The sequence below is a fragment of the Carassius gibelio genome, chromosome A19 (assembly GCF_023724105.1).
Source record: "Carassius gibelio isolate Cgi1373 ecotype wild population from Czech Republic chromosome A19, carGib1.2-hapl.c, whole genome shotgun sequence".
Classification (NCBI taxonomy): domain Eukaryota; kingdom Metazoa; phylum Chordata; class Actinopteri; order Cypriniformes; family Cyprinidae; genus Carassius; species Carassius gibelio.
The window spans coordinates 24,096,634-24,121,620 of NC_068389.1; the positions used below are offsets into that span (position 1 = coordinate 24,096,634).

At 35.7% G+C, this 24,987-nt stretch overlaps 1 protein-coding gene across 1 annotated transcript in view; it reads right to left on the bottom strand.

Moving 5' to 3' along the window:
• Window positions 1-2,110: 2,110 nt before the first annotated feature.
• LOC127935476 (KH domain-containing, RNA-binding, signal transduction-associated protein 3) overlaps window positions 2,111-24,987 on the bottom strand; it is a 127,675-nt gene continuing 104,798 nt past the window's right edge. The window contains exons 7-9 of the mRNA XM_052533377.1: window positions 15,798-15,880; window positions 5,891-5,949; window positions 2,111-3,560 (exon numbers count right to left, since the gene is read on the bottom strand). Of these exons, the coding sequence (XP_052389337.1) occupies window positions 3,469-3,560; window positions 5,891-5,949; window positions 15,798-15,880 (234 nt within the window). The 3' untranslated portion in view covers window positions 2,111-3,468. The remainder of the gene's footprint in view (window positions 3,561-5,890; window positions 5,950-15,797; window positions 15,881-24,987) is intronic.

The following is a 24,987-nucleotide window of genomic DNA, read 5'->3' on the forward strand; positions in this document are numbered from 1 at the left end:
TGGTGAGGACTCAAGGGCTGGAGCCCACAGTCTCTTCCTCTGGATTTTCCTTTTAAGAGCAGAGGTGAAGGATAATGCAGCTGTCAGCTGAGGGCTTTAATGCAGTGGCTGGCAGGCTTGACATCAAAGTGGCCAGTGGGCTTAAGAAATTCCGTGGTTGGCGGCCTTGACTGAGGGTTTGACACTGGAGCAGCCGGAGGGATTGACTTCGGAACAGCTGGCGAGCTTGACGGCGGTCTGATTCTGGATTAGGGTCAGACGCTCTAAAGACCCGGAGGATCACTTTCCTCCAGCTTAGTCCTGTGGTATCTGGAAGGTCAACAGGGCGGTAGCAATTTGCCCCAATCTAGAACAGTGAGTTGATAGTGGCGTCATCTTACTCCATAGTAGAGACGTGCCCACAGAAATCCCGGGCGAACGCTATGAAGGGGAGATCCTAGCAGGAACAGATGAACAATACCAGATGCAGGACTCAGGAAACACAGGGCTTAATACACACAGAACATGATAGGACTCACCTGAAATCAATGAACAATCAAAACATGGGAGAATCTGGGTAATGGGGAGCATATGGGGAGCAAAACAAGACACGGAACACAGGACAGTCCTTGGACGAGATAGTATGTATGTATTTAAATTGCAGTCCTTTTTATTTTTTATTAATTTAACAGTTTAAATAATAGCCAATTTTATTTTTTTAATTATTTAATATTTATTTAATATTTTTTTCAAATGTTTTATTAACTTATTTTGTTAATTTAACAGTTTAAATAATAGCTAAATGTAAAAATATTATATCATGCTATAATTGGCTACAGTGTGTATGTATAAACATCAAGCTCACCTTAACTAATCTGAGAAGAGCATCAGTATCGTTTCATGGCTTCAAGCCCAGTTATTGCAATCTGAAAAAGAAAAGAGTAACATTAAAACTGAAAGTGTATTGATAAAAAAAGGACACCAATAAACACAAGTTTACCACAAATCTGCATTGGTTTCCAAAGCATATAGTAAGACAATATTAAACATTCATTTATTTAAAACTATGGCACATAGAAAAAAAAAAAAAAAAAAAAAATATATATATATATATATATATATATATATATATATATATATATATATATATATATATATATATATATATATATATATATATATATATATCATTTTATCTCTATTAATAATTAGTGATAATAATGACTTGTTAAAGCAATATTACAGCTATTTATTGATCTTTTTTTTTTTTTTTACAATTTTACTTCTAATTTAAGTGCCTCAGCAAAACTTACGCCAAGAACAACTTTAAATGAACAGGTTGTTTTTGTTTTATCTAGTTTAAGGGCTAGTTTAGATGAGATTAGATTGTGACTTGGGTTGTTTACCTTGTGGAATGAAGGCCTGTAAATACAGCTACCACCATCCTCATCAGCTCTGAGGTCAGCTGGGGGTCATTTAGAGGTCATGTGGGGGTGGGCTGTTTAGTGGACTATAGAGACGGTCATGTGACCAGAAGGGGGAAGAAAGAGCAAAAACAGCAAGCAGAAATCCCCAAAAAGAACCAAGTTCAAAAAGCCACCGCTTACATTATTAAATCTTAAAATATGACAATATGTTGAATTACTTTCCATGTGCAACAGTACCATATCTGTAGAGTCGAGCAAAGTTGTCATTAATATGATTAAAGATATATTAGGGGATGATTAACTTCTGTGAGGAATTTGCTTTCATATGCTTTATCACAGAAGAGTCTTCTGTTTTCAAGAAGAAGGAATTCTAGCAGATAATAAGGTAAGTTTATAATTGCTAATTTATTTCAAGCTTCCGGGTATGGTATAATAAAAAATAAACTTAATTTTGCCGGTTGCAATTAAATTGAATTCTACTGTCAATATAGTTATACACATAAGATTAATTTTTGAAAGTTCTAGTAGTTTTTGGTTTATTTTCACTTTTATGTGGGCTAAAAGGACTCCCCCCCCCCATTTTTCTTCTTATAATTAGATACTCTACACTACACGTTTTGATAATAATACACAGCAGGTGTTAGTTTAAATTATGTAGTTTTACCAGAGTAAACAAGGACAAAATTTGCTCTGAAACACAATGATATTTTTTCTTTCAAAAAGTTTATTTTTTAATCAACTGAGATGAGAATTAAAGGGCTTACACAAGCTTACAAAGATTATAACTCTTAACAGAAATGTATTAAACAGCCACCACCAGTAACACAATCATTTTCATTACTAGCACTTTTTAAACTTCAGCATACATTTGATTAGACTTTAAATAGTTTTATAAAACAGTACCAGTTCAACTTTAGTCAACAGTATTTGGTTTAGAAATGACCAGTAACACTTTGCTGTGCACTTAAAATGCATTACAAGAAGTTTTAATGGAAATATATGGTGCCAAAAACCACTGAATTCCCTGTAAATGTCTATGACTATTACAAGCGATGCTTCGGTTTAGTCTTTTCTGTTTTTAAATGCTCTGTTGCTATTTGTAACCCATCTGAGTTATATAACATACCAAGGGAAAGCCAACATTAGTGGCGTATAAAGGCTAATATGGGCTATAATACATTAGAATTGCACAGTAAAGTGTGCAGGAGTAACTTCTAGGTGTCATTTACTTGAAGGAATCTCTCATACTACATCAACAAAAATTGTGAAACTGAATTGTGAATTTTTGTCAGTCAGAGTAATTGCCCAAAACTTTCAATTTTGTCTCTCCTTAAAAGGTCTAAAAGTAGCTCTCTCACTAGAAGAAAACACCTATTACCAAAGAGCTCATTAAAGGGTTTTAACGCTTAACACAAAAACCAGACAAGACTATTCAAACTTTTCTGATTGCAACTGAAACTGCACACACACACATACATATATATATATATATATATATATATATATATATATATATATATATATATATATATATATATATATATATATATGTATAATTTTTTTTTACATGCTCCTATAAGCCCTTTAACGCTGAAGAACTTTCCATTTAGAAAAGAGAAAGGAAGGAAAACAACATGTGCAGAAATGATTTTCTTTTACTTTTTTCTCTAGTTAAAGGTAAAATTTACAAGGGACACATTGAAGCTGATCACCCATCAAAAAAAAAAGTAGCTACAAAAACTGACCTGCTAAATCTAAACACTGTACACCCCATGTAACTCCACCCCTAACCGATAGTGCCCGCCTCCATCCCACATAAGTAAGTCTATTTGAATTCTGATTGGTTCTATGATTTAAACTACATAATCCAGTGATCCGTAATATTTATTTATGGGAGTCGTCCATGTTACAACAGAATCAGTTCCACAGAAACTTAATTTTACCCCTTGACTTCTTCGACTATTTGTATTTTTGTCATTTTGGTTGATTTTATTTGCAAAAAAGGAAATAGAGTCCATAGAAAATCCATTACTTGGGAGGGCACATGAAGGACTGTAGCAGGTCAGAATCGGGAGTACGGCTGCTCTCTGAACACTCCTTTGCTTTTCCTTGCTGGTGGAGCCTTGTTGCGGTTGTTTGTCCATTCCTCCGGGCCTGAAGAGGGAGACAAAGAGCAAAGGTAAGAAAGGTCATTAGCTGTTCAATATACAATATATTGCTTTACAGATCTATCTGTATATATAACTGAACCGAACTGTTGCCCACCTCTTCCAACCGAGCCAGGGACTGCTAAACGGAACAATCACACTAGTCAAACAAACCAGGCTTTGGGTGTCAAACGTGCTCCGGCACGGTTAAGAGTGCCTAGTATGAGCACACCCTAATTATTCTTGCACATCCTGGACACGCGAGCCTCTACGCGCCCATCAAGTGTTGTCCTGTGCCGAACTCTGCTGCGATGGGTCCCGCGATCATGAAGGTATCTAATAGGAAGGTGCCTGTTATAAAGTTATGATCGAGGCTCAGGACTCTGAGCATAACCTTTTTTTCTATAACAAATTCTAAAATATTTTCTATAAAAACATTAATGTACTGGCAGTGATAAATGTCTTGTTTTATATTAAATTTTTTACTTTAACTTTTTTGCTGAAATGTGACCTTGAGAGAATTTCTGTGAGATTTACCATGTGTATAAACAGGAATATACTTAACAACATCAATCTTTACAATAAAAAAGCCTAAGAGTCATGAAAACATTCACTATCTTCCTCTCCAAACTCATGACACCTCTGATAATTTAGCCCAACTAATACTGACAATCAGACAGAAACATCCCCAAACCATCCTGCCTTTGTCCTTCACCTCAGAAAGAACAAAACAACTCTAATTGCAGCAGAGGATCAAATAGCCACTTGAAAGGGGTTTAGTAGAGTGCCCTCGAGCAAGAGGTTACCGCCGCCATTAGCGTAACAGCGAAGCTCATTCATGATCGTTCGTGTCGATGAACGAGAGCAGCTTTTGTGTGATCTTGCTCTTTCTCAGCTCTTCTTAGGGACAGGAAGGCACAAAGGCCATTGCTCTTAAGTCACTCGTTTTTCAGGCCGGGAGCCATTGCCAATAATCTTTAATTAGAGAGCTGTCAATCTCAGGTTAGCTTGCATAAGCTTCAAGAAAAGTGTTCACGCGCACTGTCCTTGCATTTAGAAAGAACAAGGATGTGTATCAGCTGGATAATAGGGAGATCTCCTTTGAACTGTCAAGCCATCTAAACGTTGTACCACCTGGAAAAGTGTTAAGTTGAGTGTTATGGATTGCTTATGTGTGCAAGTGTAGCGCTGTGTGTTTCAAATATGGTCGCGAAGTAAAGTCACTTTTAAGATGCAATTACTTTCCTTTATTTTTAAATCAGTTCTATAATTTAATGTGCTGTCATGTCTAAACATGCTGTCACTCCCTTGTGCTTTATTATATTTATTATTGGAATCTGATAACATAAGAAAAATATTTATTTATTTATTTAAGGGATGAAACTTTTTGACCTCATGTAAGAAAAATAACAAGATAATAATTAATATTTTATGAATAATGATATTAATCATAATAATTATAATTACTAATATAATATTATTAAACAATATATTATATAATAAAATACACATTCTAAATACAATAAACAATAATTAGTATTAAAATAATCATTCACAAATTTTTATGTGACCTTCATGCAACAAAAACTTCAGGACATAAAAGAGACCTAAAGAAATTTGTAAACTGAAAGTTTTAAAACTATGTTCTGAACTAACTTTTTATTCTGTTACAAATCTCTTTAGAAAAAATCTCTAAATAATGCAATCGAAAACAGGCACACAAATGCTTACTTTAGAGAAATTGCACACAAATGCATCTGTACATACGCACTAAAAGCACACACACACATTACCATTCTAGCTGCAGAGAAATACAATGGCACATCTTATCATTTTTTCTGGGACAATGAGCTTACAACAGCTACATCAGTAATTTCAGAGCACTGCAATTCTTCTCCAGATATCTCTGCCATATGTATGCTATTCAGTACCTACAGTGTTCGTAACCGCAAACTTGTTTGCCTTTCACCAGATGTGTATCCAACAGCATTTTGTTTCTTTTGCTGCATCCAAAGCCATCTCCCTTCAACATTCATTGTAAATGCCTGTTCATGTAAATACAATTCTGTTCTATAGACACTGTAACCAAAAGCCTTGCATTGCCAGCAGTATTTATAACAAGAGCTGTACAACAGGAGCTGTGTGTCCTTTGGGCAAAAGTCAGACTCAAAGTTTGAGCACTAACTGGAAGTATTGTAAAATAGAAAGTGTATTTTTTCACTGCAAAATGAAAATCAAGCAAAACAGGCTGTCGATCTACTGCAGTAATTCCACATGATAATAAAACGGTACTGATAAAAAAAAAAAAAAAAAAAAAAATATATATATATATCTTACCGTAAGAGTCATATGATTCTCCACTGATACCATGGCTGTATTCATAATAATCATCTGAGCTGTGAAAAGAAATGAGAGACAGATATTAAGAACAGTTTTCTTAAAATATATACATTACAGGGTATATATGATTTCGCATATACAGAAATATAATTTAAAAATGTTTTGAAAAAGGTATAAAATATTAGATAGCAATGCTCTGTGATTGGCTGTAAATATGATACATTTTAATAATCCATTGTCCCTAAAAAATAAAATAAAAGAAAACTCCAGTTGCCACTCTATGTGTTTGTATGTGCATTTATATATGGACAGATATAAAAGGTGATGAGAGTTCAAGGCATGTGCTTACTTGAGATTGTCTGCTCCCTATTTGAATTGACAAAGCAACATCTCAGCAGCAACACGAAGCAGAGTAACCCATCAGAGAAGCTATTTTCCAAGCAGATTTGCAGTGCATCTTCCTTTCATTCCTGCGTCTCAGAAGTTTTGCTCCTGGGTCTCTGTTCCCTTTCTGCCTCCAAATTGAGTTTTTTTCCCCATAGGCCCTCAGCTGAGCTGTCCAGTGTCAATCACAACTGACTGCTAACCATATCCCAATGTTCATGCTCCCATAATTCCCCTGGCTTCGGTAAGGATGGCACCATGAGAAATAGAAGCCTTGCTAAAAAATAAAAAGACGCTCACCAGTTTTCTCAGCTTCTACCACTGAGGATTCTTCAGATTTAGACCTTTTTTTTTTTCTTTTTTTTTTACAATCTATGTCAGCATTCTTAATTTTCATAACTCCTCCTCTCAATTTCATAATTACTCCTTTCATTGTCTCCCATTAATGTGGCAGCCCTCTACTGCGTAATCAGTACAGTTTCATAATGAACAATAATAATTTTTAGACTATTTACACTGTTCTTAACAACATAAAATGTCTCTAACGATGTTTTTTGTGTGCCCCTGCCTTGGTGAAACACGTCAATCAAACGAAAATTTAAATAGTGGTATGGTGTAGTGCGCTTATCAAAATGCAAAAGGTTTGGATTTAATTCAATTTAAAATCATTAACGATTTAAGAATATTTAGTCCGCTGTGCCTCAAAGTTTCTAAACGAAGTGCGGCACTGTGTTCATGTGAGCAGCTCATTATCCTGTTTTCAACCACACAATCATAACTTCTCCCTTCATTCCAATCATACTACATCCCCTCCCCCATCCCAGTTATGACAACATAACTCCTCCTCTTCAATCAGTCACAATGCTATAACTCCTCCCCCTCATTTCATTTCTACTATCATAACTCCTCCCCTCATTCCAACTGTACTATCAAAACTTCTCCTTTTCAGACAATCATAAAACCATAGTTGCTCCCCCATTTAATCATATTATTAAAACTCCATCCCTTATTCTGATCATAATACTATAACTCCTCCCATCATTCACAACAGACACCCACATATACAACAATCTAGCGTAAGGGCTGAGAAAAGAGTGTCTTGCAGAGAGGAAATGCCATGTCAAAGCTCACGCAGAGGTTCCTATCACCAGCCCACTGTTACTGCTAGTTTCACACTTAAAATGTGTCTGCACACCAGGGAGCAGAAGATAGGATGAGAAAGAGAGAGAGGGTTGTGCTGGATTGCAGTGTGGAGACCAACAATCACCGTCACTATTCCCACACACAAGCTCAGGAAGCCAGTGAAAGCCGGGAGAAGGCTTCCTATCAAATGTGTGATGAAATTCCCCATTTCCACAGCGCGTGAAGGTGAAATTGAAGAGACCTAAAGCTTTTGTGATCAGTAATGCATCAGTCAACTTCACAACCTGCTGCCAGATGCATCTCTCCCCGCGTGTTTCACACCATAAAGAACCTCTTCTCCTCAATCTGAACACCAGACCTCGTTAGACATCTTTAATTTCTTCCCTGACACATCGTCAATATTCCTTATTCCCTTAATTCGTCTCTCTCTCTCTCTCTCTCCTCCAGTGCGGAGTTTGTTCTGTTCTACTCAATTACCCTGTTCGGCTCACTCCAGTCAAGGTAGAGCGTAAGCAGAAATGATGCATACAAGTCACACACAGTCCAATTCCCTCCAATTAGCAACACACACGTGTAAACACCGCAAACATGCTGTCGAATGAACTACAATCACCCAGAGGTACATTTCACTCCTCGGAGGAGACTTAATGGAGTTATCAGGTATGCTGTGTTGAACTATTAACTTCAAGTATCAGGAATGCTTTGGAAAAATATAAAGACAGACATGAAACAACAGTTAACATGCATTACAAGAGAACAGAGGTGTTCTACTTTATTAGCTACACTCGTTCAACAGCTTATTAACACAAATACCTAGTAAGCCCATAACAATGAAGCAACTTAGAGATAGTCGAGATGATCTCCAAAAGTTCAAACCGAGCATCAGAATGGGGAAGAAAGGTGATTTTAGTGACTTTGAACGTGGAATGAATGTTGGTGCCTGCTGATATATTGGCATTTACAAGTAAAATATCTATAGAGTTTAGAGAAAATGGTCTGAAAAAGAGAAAAAAAGCAGATGGGCTACAGCAGCAGAAGACCATGCCAAGAAATAGATCCACCGAAATTGGACAACAGAAGATTGGAAAAAGGTTGCCTGGTCTTGATGACCCTGATTTCTGTCGTGACATTTGGATGGTAGGGTCACAATTTGTCATGAGCAAGATGAAATCATGGATCCACCCTGCCTCGTATCAACAGTTCAGGCTTCTGCTGGTAATGCTCAGCCTACCTGAGTACAGTTGCCGACCATGTCCAACTCTTCATAACCACAGTGTACCCAACTTGGATACTTCCAGAAGGATAAAATGACAAGTCCCAAAGCTCAAATGATCTCAAGCTGCTTTCTTGAACATGATAATGGGTTCACTGTACTGAAGTGGTCTCCACAGTAAGCAGATCTCAATCCAATAAAGCAGCTTTGAGATGTGGTGGAACGGAAGATTCTCATCATAGATTGGCATCCATCAAATCTGCAGTATCCGTGTGATGCTATCATGTCAATATGGTCTGAAATCTCTGAGGAATGTTTCCAGCGCCTTCACTGACTCTATGCCACGAATAATGAAGGCAGTTCTGAAGGCAAGATACATTATGTACTTGATGTTTTCTCTCTCACACACTCAGCCATGTTTAGCCAGCTCTAATCGACGCAGTACTAACACTCAGTGTGTATCTGATGTTCTCTAAACAGATTATATACCAGATTGGCTTGTTTAAACATCTGGCATCAGGTTTTCACTATGGCGTACAGAAACACTTCAGTCTCTCAGTGATTGCTTATATGTGAGAATCACTCCTGAGTAACACAGATCTGACAACCATGAGGTACCACACAGGTGCTTGCTGGAAGTTTTACTACAGGTAACCATAAAATTACAGCAGTACTCTGCTTGAAAATCTACTTCTACTGCTCTGATGGCCCAGTCTGCTGTGATTGTTCTACCGCATACAGCATGTGTCTGAAACGATACGCGCATTGCCATAGTTCCGTAAATTGAGCACTAGATAGAAAATATAAATATATTTTATTTATTAAACTTTCAGTTTGTGATTCGGTGGAGGAGCTGGTCCAAATCAACTGGGTAGTGAGCAATCTTTCAAGAGCAAGTGTTTTGTGAATCCCACATTAAACTCCCTGAGATTAAAGAAGCAGTTGCCAGTAAAATGATGGGAACACACACACAAGCACACACACACACACACAAAGATTGGGGTTTAACTCCTGTGGTACAGAGAAAAAAAATTAATTTTAACCACTGATTCTTTGCAGCCTCACCTTTTTGGAAGAGAAAATAAAATGTATTTACTTTCACACACCGGCGGCGCCAGGGGGGGTCTTGGGGGGTCTCAAGACCCTGCCAAAAAAATGCCTTGACGACCCATTTGACCCCCCAGCCTCTTCCTGATTAAAAAATATATATATGCGGGATAAAGATCCAAAAATGTTTCTCTTCAAACTACGCAGAACAATAATAAATAATAATTATTTCGACATTTATTCATACACTGAACCGAGAATCGTTTCTGTCGGACGCGTCCGATTCGAGAACCGATGAGCTGATGATAACTGCGCATGCGTGATTCAGCGCGAAGCAGACTGACACAGAGCGCATCTGAACCGAACTGATTCTTTTGGTGATTGATTCTGAACTGATTCTGTACTGATGTTATAAGCGCGGGTAAACCAAAGGCTTGAATGAAGGGCAATCATCGCCAATGACGGCATTACATCGAGCGCAAAAGAACCGGTGAACCATTTTTTTTTCAGCTGGTTTATTTGATCGAATTGTCCGAAAGAACCGGTTCACTTGAGCACCTGCTCCTTTGCCCCTTAAGTGCCCTTTTGTCAAAGCAAAATTTCCTCTTTTTTTTTTTGTAATAACATAAACTTTTGTGAATGCCTGCCCACGCCCAATCATAATATTAGTACAATTTATTAATAATAATTTAGCCGTAAATAAAATGACCAACATGATGACCGTTCACCTGACTACGACCTCATCCAACCGGGAAGATTCCTCATGCTGCACGCGCATTTTTTAATTGCTAGAGGATATTTTCAACATCGTGGCAGCTGGTAAGTGGTGTTTCATTCTCAGCGAAGTGATTTTGGTGTTTATTTACTTATTATTATTTTACAAGAACGATGTGATGTGAGAACATGCAGATACGTTGTTTATATTGCAGTGTGTAGCCTGTAGTCAAAGAGTATAGAAGTAACTTCTATACTCTTTGCTGTAGTGTAGAAGTAACACTAGCGTGCTGTTTGAGGGAGAAAAGTTTCACATGCATCGAGGGGTCTGGTCTTTTTTATGTTATTTGAATAAACTTTTATTATATTACAGTACTTATTTATTTTTAACACGTAAAAATAATTATCACAACACTGGTAAGGCTTATTCATGAACAACACATGATGATCATGTTCTTCAGCATGAATGATTCAAAGTACATCTTGAGATTTAGAGAATTAGTGCAGAATTGTAAAAACTAAATTGTAATTTTATATAATTATTCTTTATTTTAAATACAAAAGTAACATAAAAAATATATATATATTTTCAATATTTAAAATACATGTATAAATCTAATTCTAAAATATATATATATATATATATATATATATATATATATATATATATATATATATATAATGATAATATAAAATAAGAGTTTAAATCATGTAAAAAAAAAAAGGAAAAAGATCTATTCTCAAATCATACAATAAGCACATCTGTATGAATGAAGAAAAGAGTATTCCTTGAGGACGGGCCCTCGTTGACTTGACATTCATAAGTGGACCTTGCTCTCGCTCTCTCTCTCTCTCTCTCTCTCTCTTGTGTGGTTGAACAGATGGTGGGGTTAAATCTGAATGATGTACTACATGTCCCAGGTGATCTCTGTGTTTTCTCCGTCTCTCGTCTTGTTTTCACAGCTGGTAAGTCAGCAGTGGGGCATCTGTAAAGAGTCTCGCTGGTCTAATCTACTCTGAGTTTCTTATCACTAATCACTAATTACTGCCTCGTTCTCTCACACACTCACGCTGAAAGACAAGAGTTCAGAAGAGGTTTAGAGGGCAAAAAGGTGAATAAACATCACACAGCACTAATTCTGCTTTCCATACATGGGTAACAAAGTTTCCTTAAAGGGACCAATTCAGCCCAGAATTGAAATTGGACACTACTTTAAGCAAACACGTGTTTACACAGCATGCATGTTTTATCACAGTTGACCATTAAGGTTACTCATTTAAGACAAGACTGAAAAAATAAAGCCCTTTGTCCTCTATTGAGCATTTTGCACCAATTCAAAGTTGAATTTCCAGGACATTCAGTGTATATTTATTATGTCTAACATGTTTTGTACACACCATATGTCATGTGGAAATAATTATGTTTCCCATTTTTATGGTGTCCTAATATAAAAGGGAAAATGCAATTTTCTGGACCCAAACATAAGCATAACATCCTTTTGGTCATAAATTACTGTATGTCTCTGTCTATTCAAACAAGCAGCAGACAAAATTGTGGTCTGCAAATGCTTGTGACTTTGCGACAGACACCGAAGAGATTTCACTGTGTTCTTTGGTAATATGAAAATGAATCTAAATTTAGCTTGCGACAGTCTTCTTGTTTCACTAACAGAACTGAACAGAACCAAAGGTCCACAGAGACGAGAACGAACCCACCAAACCTCTAAAATAGAGGCAAAACATGTTAAAAATATCAGCACATCTGTCTAAGGCAGTTCAGGGAAAGTGGAACAGAGGAAGAAATGTGTGAGTAAAGGATGAGAGAGAAAGACAGGTGTAGAGGAGAGAGAAAGCTGCCAAAGTCTGAGGCTTTGAACGGAGGAGTAATTGATCGTGATAATCGCGACCTGCAGAGATGTGAGCTGAACTCTCTAATGTTCCTCTTCATCAGGTGTGGAACAGCTTATTTCTATACTTACAGAATCAAAAGAATAGGAAAATAAATAAATAAATAAATAGCAGAGTCAAGATCTAGATTTCTGGACTGAGTACTAAGAATTTCAATTTACTAATTTTAGTTATTTTAAATTATATATATATATATATATATATATATATATATATATATATATATATATATATATATATATATATATAATTTGAAATTTAATATAATATATTGAAATATAATTTATATATATATATAAAGAACAAAAAGACTATTAGTGGTATTGTGGAAGAGAACTGCTATTCAAAAACATTCATTAAATGCTGAGAGTCATGCTGTGTTTAATGAGGTGAGTCTTAAAATTTCAGCTGAAAGTTCATTGGTCGCTTCCATTACATTAACTGTCAAGTGACACTGGCAAATGAAAAATGAAAGACAATTCCAAAAAGTGCAATTGAAAATTATTTATTTATTTATAATGTGATTGCTGTGACTGAACATTAATTAAATAATATAATTCATTTACTTCAAAATAATTCAATAATAATAACAATAACAATAACAATAACAATAATAATACAATTAATCAAAGTGATTTTTTGTATTAATTTAATAATAAAAAATTTTTTCATTGCAAGAATGCAGACTGAACCTTTTAAGATCAGCAGAACAACCCAGACCCCTGCAGATCTAGAATGAGGCACAGCAACATCCTATCAGAGCCAAACCAAACCCATAAAAAACCCCACAAAGATCCACAATAATGCTCAAGTCCTACCAGATCTAAAAGAAAACTGTAAAGAAATCACGAAGATCCATAACAATCGTAGACCACTACCAGAAACAAAACAGAAGCCTGACAGATCTACAATCAATGTCCACATTAATTCCTTCCATCATGTTATCAGTAGAATGAATGTAACATTTATTATTATTATTATTATTTGTGCAAATTCAAACTAGATGCCTGCCAATTTAAATTAAAACTAAAGTTGAATGAACATGTTGCACTTAACATTGTACTAAAATTTATTCAAAATTCACTTAAATGTACAGTCACTATAAAGATCTGAAAATAAAACTGCATTATCACTGATCGACAAAATTTTTCAAGTTCTCAAACTCACAAAACGGTAAATAAAAACACTTCTATTGCACTTCTTTGCAGAGCCCTCAGAGATCAAGCCAAAGGCGAGGAAAAACTCCAAATCAATCAATCTCCTAAGAGGGAATTTCTAATCAGTTGTGATTATAATTGCTCTTTTCCCCTCTAAATCTAAACTCTCAGAGTTGAGTCTCCTTAAGCAGTGTTAACCTTTGAAAAGCAGTAGCCTCAGAACTCACCGCACTGACATTTTCTGAAACAAACTGCTCTGCCGAGGCCAATAGCTGATATGACATTAAGTGGGTGGGTGTGTGTGTGTGTGGGTGTGTGTGTGTATGTGTTATGTGGGCCATATGGTGCTCTATAGCACTCTGAAGAAGGTGACGAGCAGTTTAAATGCTGTCAGACGCACTCACGCACCCCTGAGCACTTCCGCAGGGAGCGTGACTGCACACGCGTGGAGTATCTAGACTACAACATTAGAAGGTGACACACCTGGGAGAATCACAGCAAAGGCTTTTTTTTTTTTTTTTTTTACAAAAAAACTCACAACTTTTGACCTCTTACCCTTTCAGTGCTCCTGTGAAATAAACCTTCACCTGCATGAACATTTCCCCACCGTGCTCTCCCCTTCTGTTCACACAGCTAACATAGTCTATTTTTTAGCATCGAAATGTCATGAGAACCGACATTTTTGACTAATTTCATGTCAGGACACTTTGAATTTTTTTTTACTTTTAGTTTATTATATTAAATGATTTCTCAATGATATGTTATGAATATACCCATTACACTGGATGAGGTAAATATTGAAGTTAAATACCAGAAGTTAAGCGTTTATTCAAATGACTAATTCTAAATACCAGCAATAATAGTAATGTTGCCTCAGCCAGCAACATCAACGAATCGTTCTACCAGAAGTCAATATCAATAATAATTCTTGTCCACAAAGGTGGAGGACACACAACTGCATTGCATTACAATGTGAAAACCTACAGTTGAAATTGAAACCTAAACAATATGGTGTTGACGTCAGGTGAGTCTCCTGATGCATTTACAGCTTTTATACAAGTGACAAGCATTGAATTCCATCCATTCATGCATCCTCAGGGAATCAAACCCATGACCTTGGCACTGCTAGCATTAGGCGCATTGGAATAACATTACGGTAATTTAATTTAAAAAGCAGCTTTTTATCGCTTTTTTTTTTTAAAGAATTTTTTTATGCTTTTTTTTTCAACTGATGGCAATTATCAAATAGATTCTGACTCATGGAAGCATGCGGACCTCTGAAAGTCACTGTCAGGTGAGACTAAATGATGCAAGAACATTATCCAGCCTCCAGCACATTATTATAGCTCATTAAATACACCTATAGATTATGTAAAATTCACAGACTTTATACATAGATTTATCTTAAACTAGTAGCTTCAAAATAGTGATCTGAGACCTGGCCTGCTGTGTCTACTATATAGTTTCATTTAAGTAGATGGAGGATAAACCACCTCTGGATCACCACATATTCTATGATTAAAAGAAAAGCTGGTTTACATGTCCCTGGATTACATATTAAGATCAAAGAGGCTTCAGGACGAGGCATGAGGAAATCTACCAGAGCTCAGAAACACACAGACAATGTTTTATGAATCAAAGAACACAGAAACCTGCCGCATAAAGAAGTATGCAGGCTCCCCAAAATACTCCTCCTTAATTAATAAAAGCAAATCAGTTTGACTGTCACAAGCTCCTAAAACAGCATTCCAGTTCAGGAAGAATCTGTTGACTGACATGGAAACAGAAAAGTGTAGGTTTAGAATGTGATGAAGTCCACCTGATGATTACTGTGACATGTCTTCGCCATCACAAATCCAGCATCATGTTCACACACTGCAAGTCAACTGTCAAGAGCCAATTCCCATTTTCTGCTGAAAATATTATTTTTTTTTTGTGAAGGAAATTGTTCGTGTGAAGTTTCAAATGTGATCCATGCTTAAAATGGTGAAGATGAAATTCTCAATACGTAGAGTTTAAATCATATTAAATCGTACAAACAAAAATATTTACAAAAATATTTATCTGATTTGAAAGTGAAAGTCGTGACATTTGCCAAGTCTGGTAACCCATAGTCGGACCTGGTGCTCTAAAGCTCCAAGTCCAACTCTGTGAAGACCTACACAAACTCTTTGGTTCGATACAGAGAGGTGATCACTGACCTACTTTGTGAATAACTCTCTTGTTCAGATCTAACTTCACATGCACTCTGAGAGATGCCCTTTACATGGACAGCACACTCAGATGGCTCAGTCTCCACAAAACACACACACACACACACACACACAAACACACTTACTTTGGTGCCTGATTGTTGTAGTTGTTGTCATATGAGTCATATCCCTGCTCATCATAGGCTGTTCCATATCCATCGTCGTAGTCCTATGGGAAACAAAATATATACTGTAAATATCCACATAATTATTTTATACAATATAACGTATATATATATATATATATATAAAACAGTTATTAAAGTTTTTTTTTTTTTTTTACTGTCAAAGATTCAATGCTTGTTTTATTTCTAAATAAATCAAAAAGTTAACTGAATCAGCTAAATTAATGATTCAAAGGTTCACGTCTAAATACAATTCAACGTGTTTTGTACAATATGTTAGTAATACAGATAAGTCACTTGTTTTGTTCATGAAAACTGATTGGTTTGAGCAAATCGGTTGAATTGATGATTCAAAGTCAAACAGCACAGTAATTCGTTTTCGAACAGATCAGTTTTAATTTACTACTGCGTGTTTTCACAAGAGTTTTCAGTAAATCAGTGATTTGAACAAATCGATTGACTGAATGATTTAGTTTCAATCATAAAGACTTTAGCATGTCACTTGTTTAGTTACTGGATAAATCAGAGTTTTAAAAGAATAATTTGACTGAATGATTCTCACTTGGAAAGACAGTCACTTTTGGTGCAACAGTGCAGTTTGTAGAAATGTATATGTTTATTTTCAATGCACAGAAAGAATGTGATGTTATATATAATATAATTATTTCTGTTCAATAAAAAAAATAAAGTTCTTGACTTGTCTGTGTAGTTTCAGTTCAGAAAATTGGTCTGGGGAGAGAGCTTTGTTCTGTGAACATTTGAGTATATCTACATAATACATGAAATTATTATTTCAAAAGACCAAGAAAAACTGTTTTCCTTGATGTGAAAAGAGTTAAAAGCATTTATAATGCAGCTCTGTGGGCAAGAGTCTGGAGCGGTGGACTGTCTCCACAGGACATACTGCAGTTCAGGTTTAGAGATCTGCTCTAATGATGAAGCATTCGGAGTCGTCCTAAACCTCAAACACTCCCCAACTCTGTTCAGAGGTTAATCTACTCAGCTCACATTAATACTCCATATATCTACAACAGAAATATCAGAGAGCTGTGCATGAAAACTGTAAAGAAGCTCTTGGCTTAAATGGAATGTTGTGAAAGTGCTTCATTAAGTCAAGGGCTGATATGATTTTGACACTGTAATTAACATTGCATAATAACTCTTTAAGAGTGGATAATGAATCTTTATGGGGGTTAATATCTAATGTAGCTATTATTGTGACATATTGCAGATTGCTTTATGACAAGCGTGGCTTTGTGGCCTGTTGCCTCATAAAGCCCAGTGGTATGTTTATGAAGACTCATGTATGAAATGAAATGTCAACAAAGTTCAGAAAAACAAGCTAAAACTTTTTAGAAATATAATTATTATTATTATTATCAATGTTGAAAAAAAATATATATATAATTTTTTTTATAAAAATGTAAATTATAAAATGTATAATTTTTTTGGAAAGCATGATACATTTTTTTTCCAGGTTTCTTTAATAAATAAAAAGGAAGAACATTATCTATTTGAAAAATATATATATATTTGAAACATTATAAATGTTTTTATAGCTACTTTTGATCAATTTAATGCATCCTTGTTAATTAAAAGTACACTATACATTTCTAAAAAAAAAAAAAAGAAAAAAAAAAAAAAAGGATTACTGTTCCTGTTACTGGTCTTAATATTTTGCATGTTATTTAAAAAAATGAAAATAACAATAAATGATTTTATATATATATTTAACATTTGCTCTGCCATTGAAACCAATTTTCTTTTCAGATGACGTCATCAAGCTCCTCACCTTTAACCATCAGCACTTTTCACCATCTCGATGCATAAAATGTCACATTACAGAGTAAAATTGTTGTCTTCAAGCAAAACTCAACACATCTACACAATCAAATGATCTAAAATATTCTCAAATATTCTCACAGAAGTCAAACTTCAAACCTAGTTCTGCTGTTCTCCATTAATTTAGGATAAACATCCTCCACAAAAAGGATCTGACCCCTCGAGACTGCTCCAGCATATCCAGCTCAGTTCCAAATCTATCTGCCCTCAATTCACATTGGTAAAATCCTCCTCAACTATGAAAACAAAGACGGAAAACCCTCAGGTCACACACCCTACAGTCTTAGAGCAGCATTACTGTCCGATCAGAGCCCCGCCGCTGCCAAAGCACTGTTTCATCTTTAATCCACAAGCAAAGTGACATTTAAACTGAGTTATATAATGAAGTTTACTTGAAAAAATAAAACTGAGAAACAGACAAAATGGGACATTTGCTGCTGGTAGCATTATCATGTTAATTTACTTTTTACTTTTTTAAAACAGAGTGCAAAGTGCATTTTCATACAATGTAGCAACTTAACTTAAAAGTTGTATTTGCTGGGAATTAAACCCATGACTCTGTCGTTGCGAACATTATGTACTATACATATATATATATATATATATATATATATATATATATATATATATATATATATATATATATACACCCCTACACATAATTTTTTCAGAACCTGGAGATTTGATTTGGTCCTCACGCTGCATATAGTCTGACCCATTAAATAACTATTAAAAATAATAGTTATAATTGCACTTCTTTTATTTATTTATTTATTTTTATGTATATAAAATAATAGTAAATAAACTAAATAATAGTGTTTGATAATATAATTAAAAACAAAAGGCAGTCCTAGTTTTAAATACAAATACATTTATTTTATAGTATACTAAAAAATAAAATGCTAATATTTACTACTACTTTCTTTGTTTGCCTCTTTAAGAAGAATCACTTTATGTATTCCCCAATCTAAAGTCGCTTTGGATAAAAGCGTCTAAAAATAAAAGCATTTTCATCATATTCAAACTTAAAATCAGGAGGCTTTTATTTTGACGGGTTGACGGCATGTAAGTATACGTGCTTCCGGATTTAGCGCTACTGATTAAAGAGCGTCAGTGGATGAATGTCACAGTTTTACATTGTGCTTTGAAAATGGCATGGCGTGTGTGTGTGTGTGTGTGTAAATTTTCTGATTTGTGTTGCTTTCTGCGGCAAGGCTCCACAATATGGAGCCAGAAGAGTCTCAATAAAGATAAATGCACACACTACAGTCACATATGCACACACAGGATTCATAGATGCACACACATGATTCATAAATACACACACAGGATACACAAATGCACACAAAATTCACAGATGCACACACAAAATTTAAAAAGCACAGAAGATTCACAAATGCATACAAAATTCAGAAATGCACACAAAAATCAGAAATACACACACAATTCAGAAATGCAAACAACCTTTACAAATGCACTCAAGATTCACAAATGCACAGAACAAGATTCACAAATGCACAGGACAAGATTCAGAAATGTATTTCTGATGCACACACACATATATCTTGATTTACAAACTGCTTGCGGTCTGTGAACTTCACTGCATTTTTTTTTAAACAGGGAATGATCAGCAACCAATCAGATATCTGCCTTCTTTTAGCCAATCACAAGAATGCACCCCATGTGGGGGGATTGTTTACTTATAAGCCAATCACATGAACGTGTTCACACAGCAATTGTATTAAATTGTATGAAAATACAGATGTTTAGATTACAATTCAGGTTTATTTTTTATTATTTTTTACAAAATATAAATTAAAAAATGTCTCAATACATATAGCCCAGTGACTGCAGAAAAAAAAGTTAACCATGGATTCATAAATTTGCAATAGGCAATTATTTCATTTTATTGAAATATTTTAATGAAAGTAAAAAAAAAAAAAAAATGTTTAAACCTTTTTGAATATTTAAATATATCTAAATATTCTTTTGGATGCAATATAGAAGTCACTTTAATTATAATATTCAGTCCCTACATGAAGAGAGAGTCAGTGGTCCGCTGCGAGAGGAAAGTGGCTCTCTGGCTGCGAAAAGTGGGTCTGCGGCTGTCGTTCGCTTAGGAAAGTGAGTTGATCGCTGCGTGAGGAAAGTGAATCGTTCGCTCAACTTCGCTGCTTGAGGAAAGTGAATCGTTCGCTGGGTGAGGAAAGTGAGTCGTTCGCTGCGTGACTCCTGAGGAAAGTGAATCGTTCGCTGAGGAAAGTGAGTCGCTCGCTGGGTGAGGAAAGTGAGTCGTTCGCTGCATGACTCGTGAGGAAAGTGAGTCGCTCGCTGGGTGAGGAAAGTGAGTCGTTCGCTGCATGACTCGTGAGGAAAGTGAGTCGCTCGCTGGGTGAGGAAAGTGAGTCGTTCGCTGCGTGACTCGTGAGGAAAGTGAGTCGTTCGCTGCGCAAAGTGGGTCGCTGGCTGCGCAAAGTGAGTCGCCGGCTGTGTGAGGTAAGTGAGTCGTTCGCTGAGGAAAGTGAGTCGTTCGCTGCGTGAGGAAAGTGAGTTGTTCGCTGATTGGCTTATAAGTAAACAATTCCCCACGTGGGGTGCATTCTTGTGATTGGCTAAAACAAGGGAGATATCTGATTGGTTGCAGATCATTCCCTGTTTAAAAAAAGGCATTTGTGTGTCGAGCCAAGTCAAGGGAGTCTCAAAATTCACACACAAATGCAGTGAAGTTCACAGACCGCAAGCAGTTTGTAAATCAAGATATATGTGTGTGTGCATCAGAAATACATTTCTGAATCTTGTCCTGTGCATTTGTGAATCTTGAGTGCATTTGTAAATGTTGTTTGCATTTCTGAATTGTGTGTGTATTTCTGAATTTTGTGTGCATTTCTGAATTTTGTATGCATTTGTGAATCTTCTGTGCTTTTTAAATTTTGTGTGTGCATTTGTGAATTTTGTGTGCATTTGTGTATCCTGTGTGTGTATTTATGAATTATGTGTGTGCATGTATGGATCCTGTGTGTGCATATGTGAATGTAGTGTGTGCATTTATCTTTATTGAGATTCTTCTGGCTCCATACCACAATGCTTCAAAGGGTCTTCATCGGCTCTCCAGTAGGTCAGCCCTGCTGGTTACTGGTTACAGCTCAAATATTCAACGAGAATCCAAACAGTTGAATTTCCTTCCATATCCAAAATGAATTCAGTTGAATTCAATGCAAACAAAGGCTTGCAGCAATTGAACCTTTAAATAAAAACACTCACTGTTGAGCAACTCATCTTCCTTCCAAGCTGAAACAGGACTAGACTCACTCAGCTATTTATAACCAAAGATATTTCCAATGTGCCGTCTCGGCTGACAGTGATCTCTATCTGCAGCACTATGAATATATCATGAGGCAAAAACCTCTGGTATTCTGAAGAGCCAAACTCTGTTACCTTGGCAGAATAGTTATGTACGGCTTTATGCACTGATCAAATAAATTAGTCTGGTTTACTGGTTGTGTGTAAGACAGAAAATGAGACTTTCTTGAACTTATTTCCAGGTTGCTGCAAAGCAGTTGAAAGCCGCTGACAGCCGCTATGCCATTTTGATCACCTCAGGTTTGATCAAGTATGTCGACGTATGCCCAAGACGCTGAAATTAGACATGTACATCATGCGCCAAGCAGGGAGACAATGAAATCTCTGTGCGCACGGCAATGTCAAATCTTTTCAAATTTGGTTGTACTAACAACTTCTCAGAGAAAACGGATCTGTGCTGTTGCAGTCGCATTGAGCACCAGGGTTTGTTTGGTAAACTTCTCGCTATGCTGAAGCTTCATTTGATGACACTCACATCTCTGTTACAGATGGATCAAACGAAGCAGAGACTCTTTCAGGTTTGGGGTTCCCTACAATGTCAAGCACAGTGAAGAACAGCCGATTTGTCTTTTGTTACATTTTTAAACAAGCATAAAAGCAACATGAAAGCTCATAATTAAATTCACTATCAGTCCAAACAGTAAACTCACTATCAATTCTAGTGAAAATGATAAACATAAAAAATTTGGATTACCCTAGACACCCTTATACTAAAAACTTAAACTTAAAAATTGGAAAAAAGTGTACACTTTAATTCAGAAATAATGTATTAGACTATGACAGTGTTTTAGTGCCATGTAAACTGAAAAAAAAAAAATAATAATAGTAAAAATTGTAAGATTATGAGATTAAAGTTTATGGGATTAAAGTCATAATATTTTGAGAATAAAGTCATTATATATTAAGGATAATGTTGTAGCAAGCAGTATACCGCGTGAATAACGTTAATGTATAAATTCAAACACCTATTCCACAAAAAATAATCCAACCTTTCATTCTTCACATAATTCATAATTAAAAACAGCAATAATATGTTCTAAAGGTTGAAATGGGCTCTAAGGGGCCGGTCACATATTGCGCTCAAGCTCGTTATTTCACATGTAGACTCGCGGCAGGCACGCTCATAATGGAAGCGACACAGTCGCGACGTGCACGCTGTGTGATGTTATCTTTCTTTCCAGACACGTCCACGCTGCATCGAGATAAAAACATTTCAACTTTTCAGAGAGCCGCAAGCGCACCATGGGTCATGTGACAAGAACCAACCAATCAGCTTCATCCTTTCCTGTAACAACAGTGAAAGCTCAGCCAAGATGAATGAACAGCTGATCATAGCTGCACAGGGATAGTCATTTTTAAATGAATTTAGTTACATAGCAACTGCAAGTGACTTTAATTGCTGCACATCCATATCCTTGAGTATTCATAGAGAGCGCAGTTCAGTCTGCAATGTGAAAGACCTCTAACTTAAGTTAAATTGTTGTGTTTTCTTAGGTAAATAAGGTTAAGTGACTAGTCACAAGCTGTTTTATTCACAGTATAATAAATGTTTGGAAATAATATTTCAGATCTTAAAATCCAATCATTATTTATAGCGCGCAGCCATCCAGTCATCACAGTAAACTTTGGGCTTCGTTGCCTTTAATACAACACAGATCAGCTTTCAAATTCTATCAGTTTTATAGCATGATATAAATGTGAAGGAACGTCAGAAGTCATAAATAAACCAGAATAATTTAATGAAACAAATATCATCTGTTAGTTGACTGATTCACATGCTGCTTAAAATTGAGTTGAATACAGCAAACTGTCATGCCACATTAAAGAGTGTGAAAAACACATTATTGTAAGACATATTGTTTGTATTTCACTATAAAACTGATAGAATTTAAAAGCTGAGACTTTGTTTTTATATTAAAAGTTCCAAAACCACAAAGCTTATTGCTATTATTGGCTAGCAGGTGCACTACAAATAATGAACGCATTCGAAGACGTCACATATTATTTCCAGGCGTACTGTCCCCACGAGTATATGACACATGGTATGATTTTTGCTAATAATTCCACATATATTCAAATAAGTTGCCAGGCTACATAGCAACAGCAACATAGGTGCATTCAAAATATAATAACTTAAATAAATTACATTTTAATATATATAATAATTATATTTCATAATATTATTTTTTACTGTATTTTTATCAAATAAATTATCTCCTACACACCTGATCTCCAGATCAATACATCACATTGTCACATTACTAATTTATCAAAACATTTTATTCAGTAATTACTTAATATTCACGAGCTTATCTGTGACATCACAACAACCACACCTGTCCGTCCAAGCAAAGTTTCCCCACAAGAAATGAAGCTCCTGAGTTTGTTCATATCATTTTTTCCTCATTGTTACATCAGCAGAAGGGGTTTCAAAGGTTTCTGTAACAGCAGCGCTTGACCTGTTTTCAGTCTCACCTGTGCGCTCTAATTCAGAGTATGGGATTGATATTGCGGCTGCGGTGCGTGGCCTGTGAGAGTCCGGATCTTTGTTGGCGCTGCCAGCTGGGGTCTCAGAGGTAAGTCTATCAAAGCACTGTTGGACAGAGCTCAGGTAAACAGTGTGCTGGAGAGAGCTCTATTAGAGCCCAGTAAAGCCATGTAATCACATTACATTTGCCTCCTCCGTCCCAGTGCCAGAAACACAAGGCCACATTGGAGACACAGAGAGACCCGAACAAACTGAATCATTTCTAGCTTCTCTCTTTAGCACAAACACACACAGATACACACAAGTAGCTCAATGAGGGTACAGACTATTTTTCTTATTTAAAAGATACTTATAATGACAACAGACTAACCCCAAATAATGCATTCACAATATATGTTTTTTTTTTCTTATATTACTATTAAGCAATAAATGCAAGTAAAAATAACAAATATAGTAATAACAAAAAAGTACATAAATAAATGAATAAATGATACATTTATTTACAAAAAAAAATTCAATCACTATAATTCAAGTCACTATATTATTATCATTATTATTATTTTTAAAATAAACAAATAATCAATGATAAAGATAATTATAGCGCATACTGTATATATATATATATATATATATATATATATATATATATATACACATACAGTATTCGCTATAATTATCTTAAAAAAGAAAATATCCATATTATCTCTCTGTATATATTATATCATTTATATATTATATATATTTACACATTTCTGTGTTCTTTTGTCCCGTCTTGTATCGGTTTACAGTGTTAATTTCTACGTTCTATACTGTTGTCTGCCCTTTATGAGTAAAGACTCTTTGATACTCTATCGTGTACTTTGTCCTTCTGCAACACTACGTGACAAAATTCTTTATCTATTATTATATTTAATTAACATTAATACTGACCTATGACCTAGCAACCACCCAGTACACCCTAGCAACCATGCAGATCAAGAGGTGATTTGCTTCCACAGCGTCCTCCAGGCAGAAGCAGGCAAAATCTGTGTGTTCCTGAATAGACAAATGTCAGGTGTCGCTCTGAACTCACCGTCTTGGGCGAGGGAAGTCTTTGATCTCTCACTATTGTCAGAGCTTCACATCAGTGTTTGAGGGTCACCAGAACACACACGTTACATCAGACATAATGAGAACACTGACTCACATGAGACACAGACAGCTCCTTAGGTGAGTGTTCTGGTACAATGGACACAATCGACTGAAAGACAGGGTGTTAGCAGATAAGACCTGGCCTTAGATGCCATGAGACCTCACACACACACACACACACACACACACTTTAACAAGTCATCTAAATGGGGACGTGCTATAGACTTTATTTTTTGTTTTGAGTGTTTTTTGCAATGCAAACATACAACATTACCTGAAGAACATCTGACATACACACACACACACACACGCACTTGTCTGACTGACTAC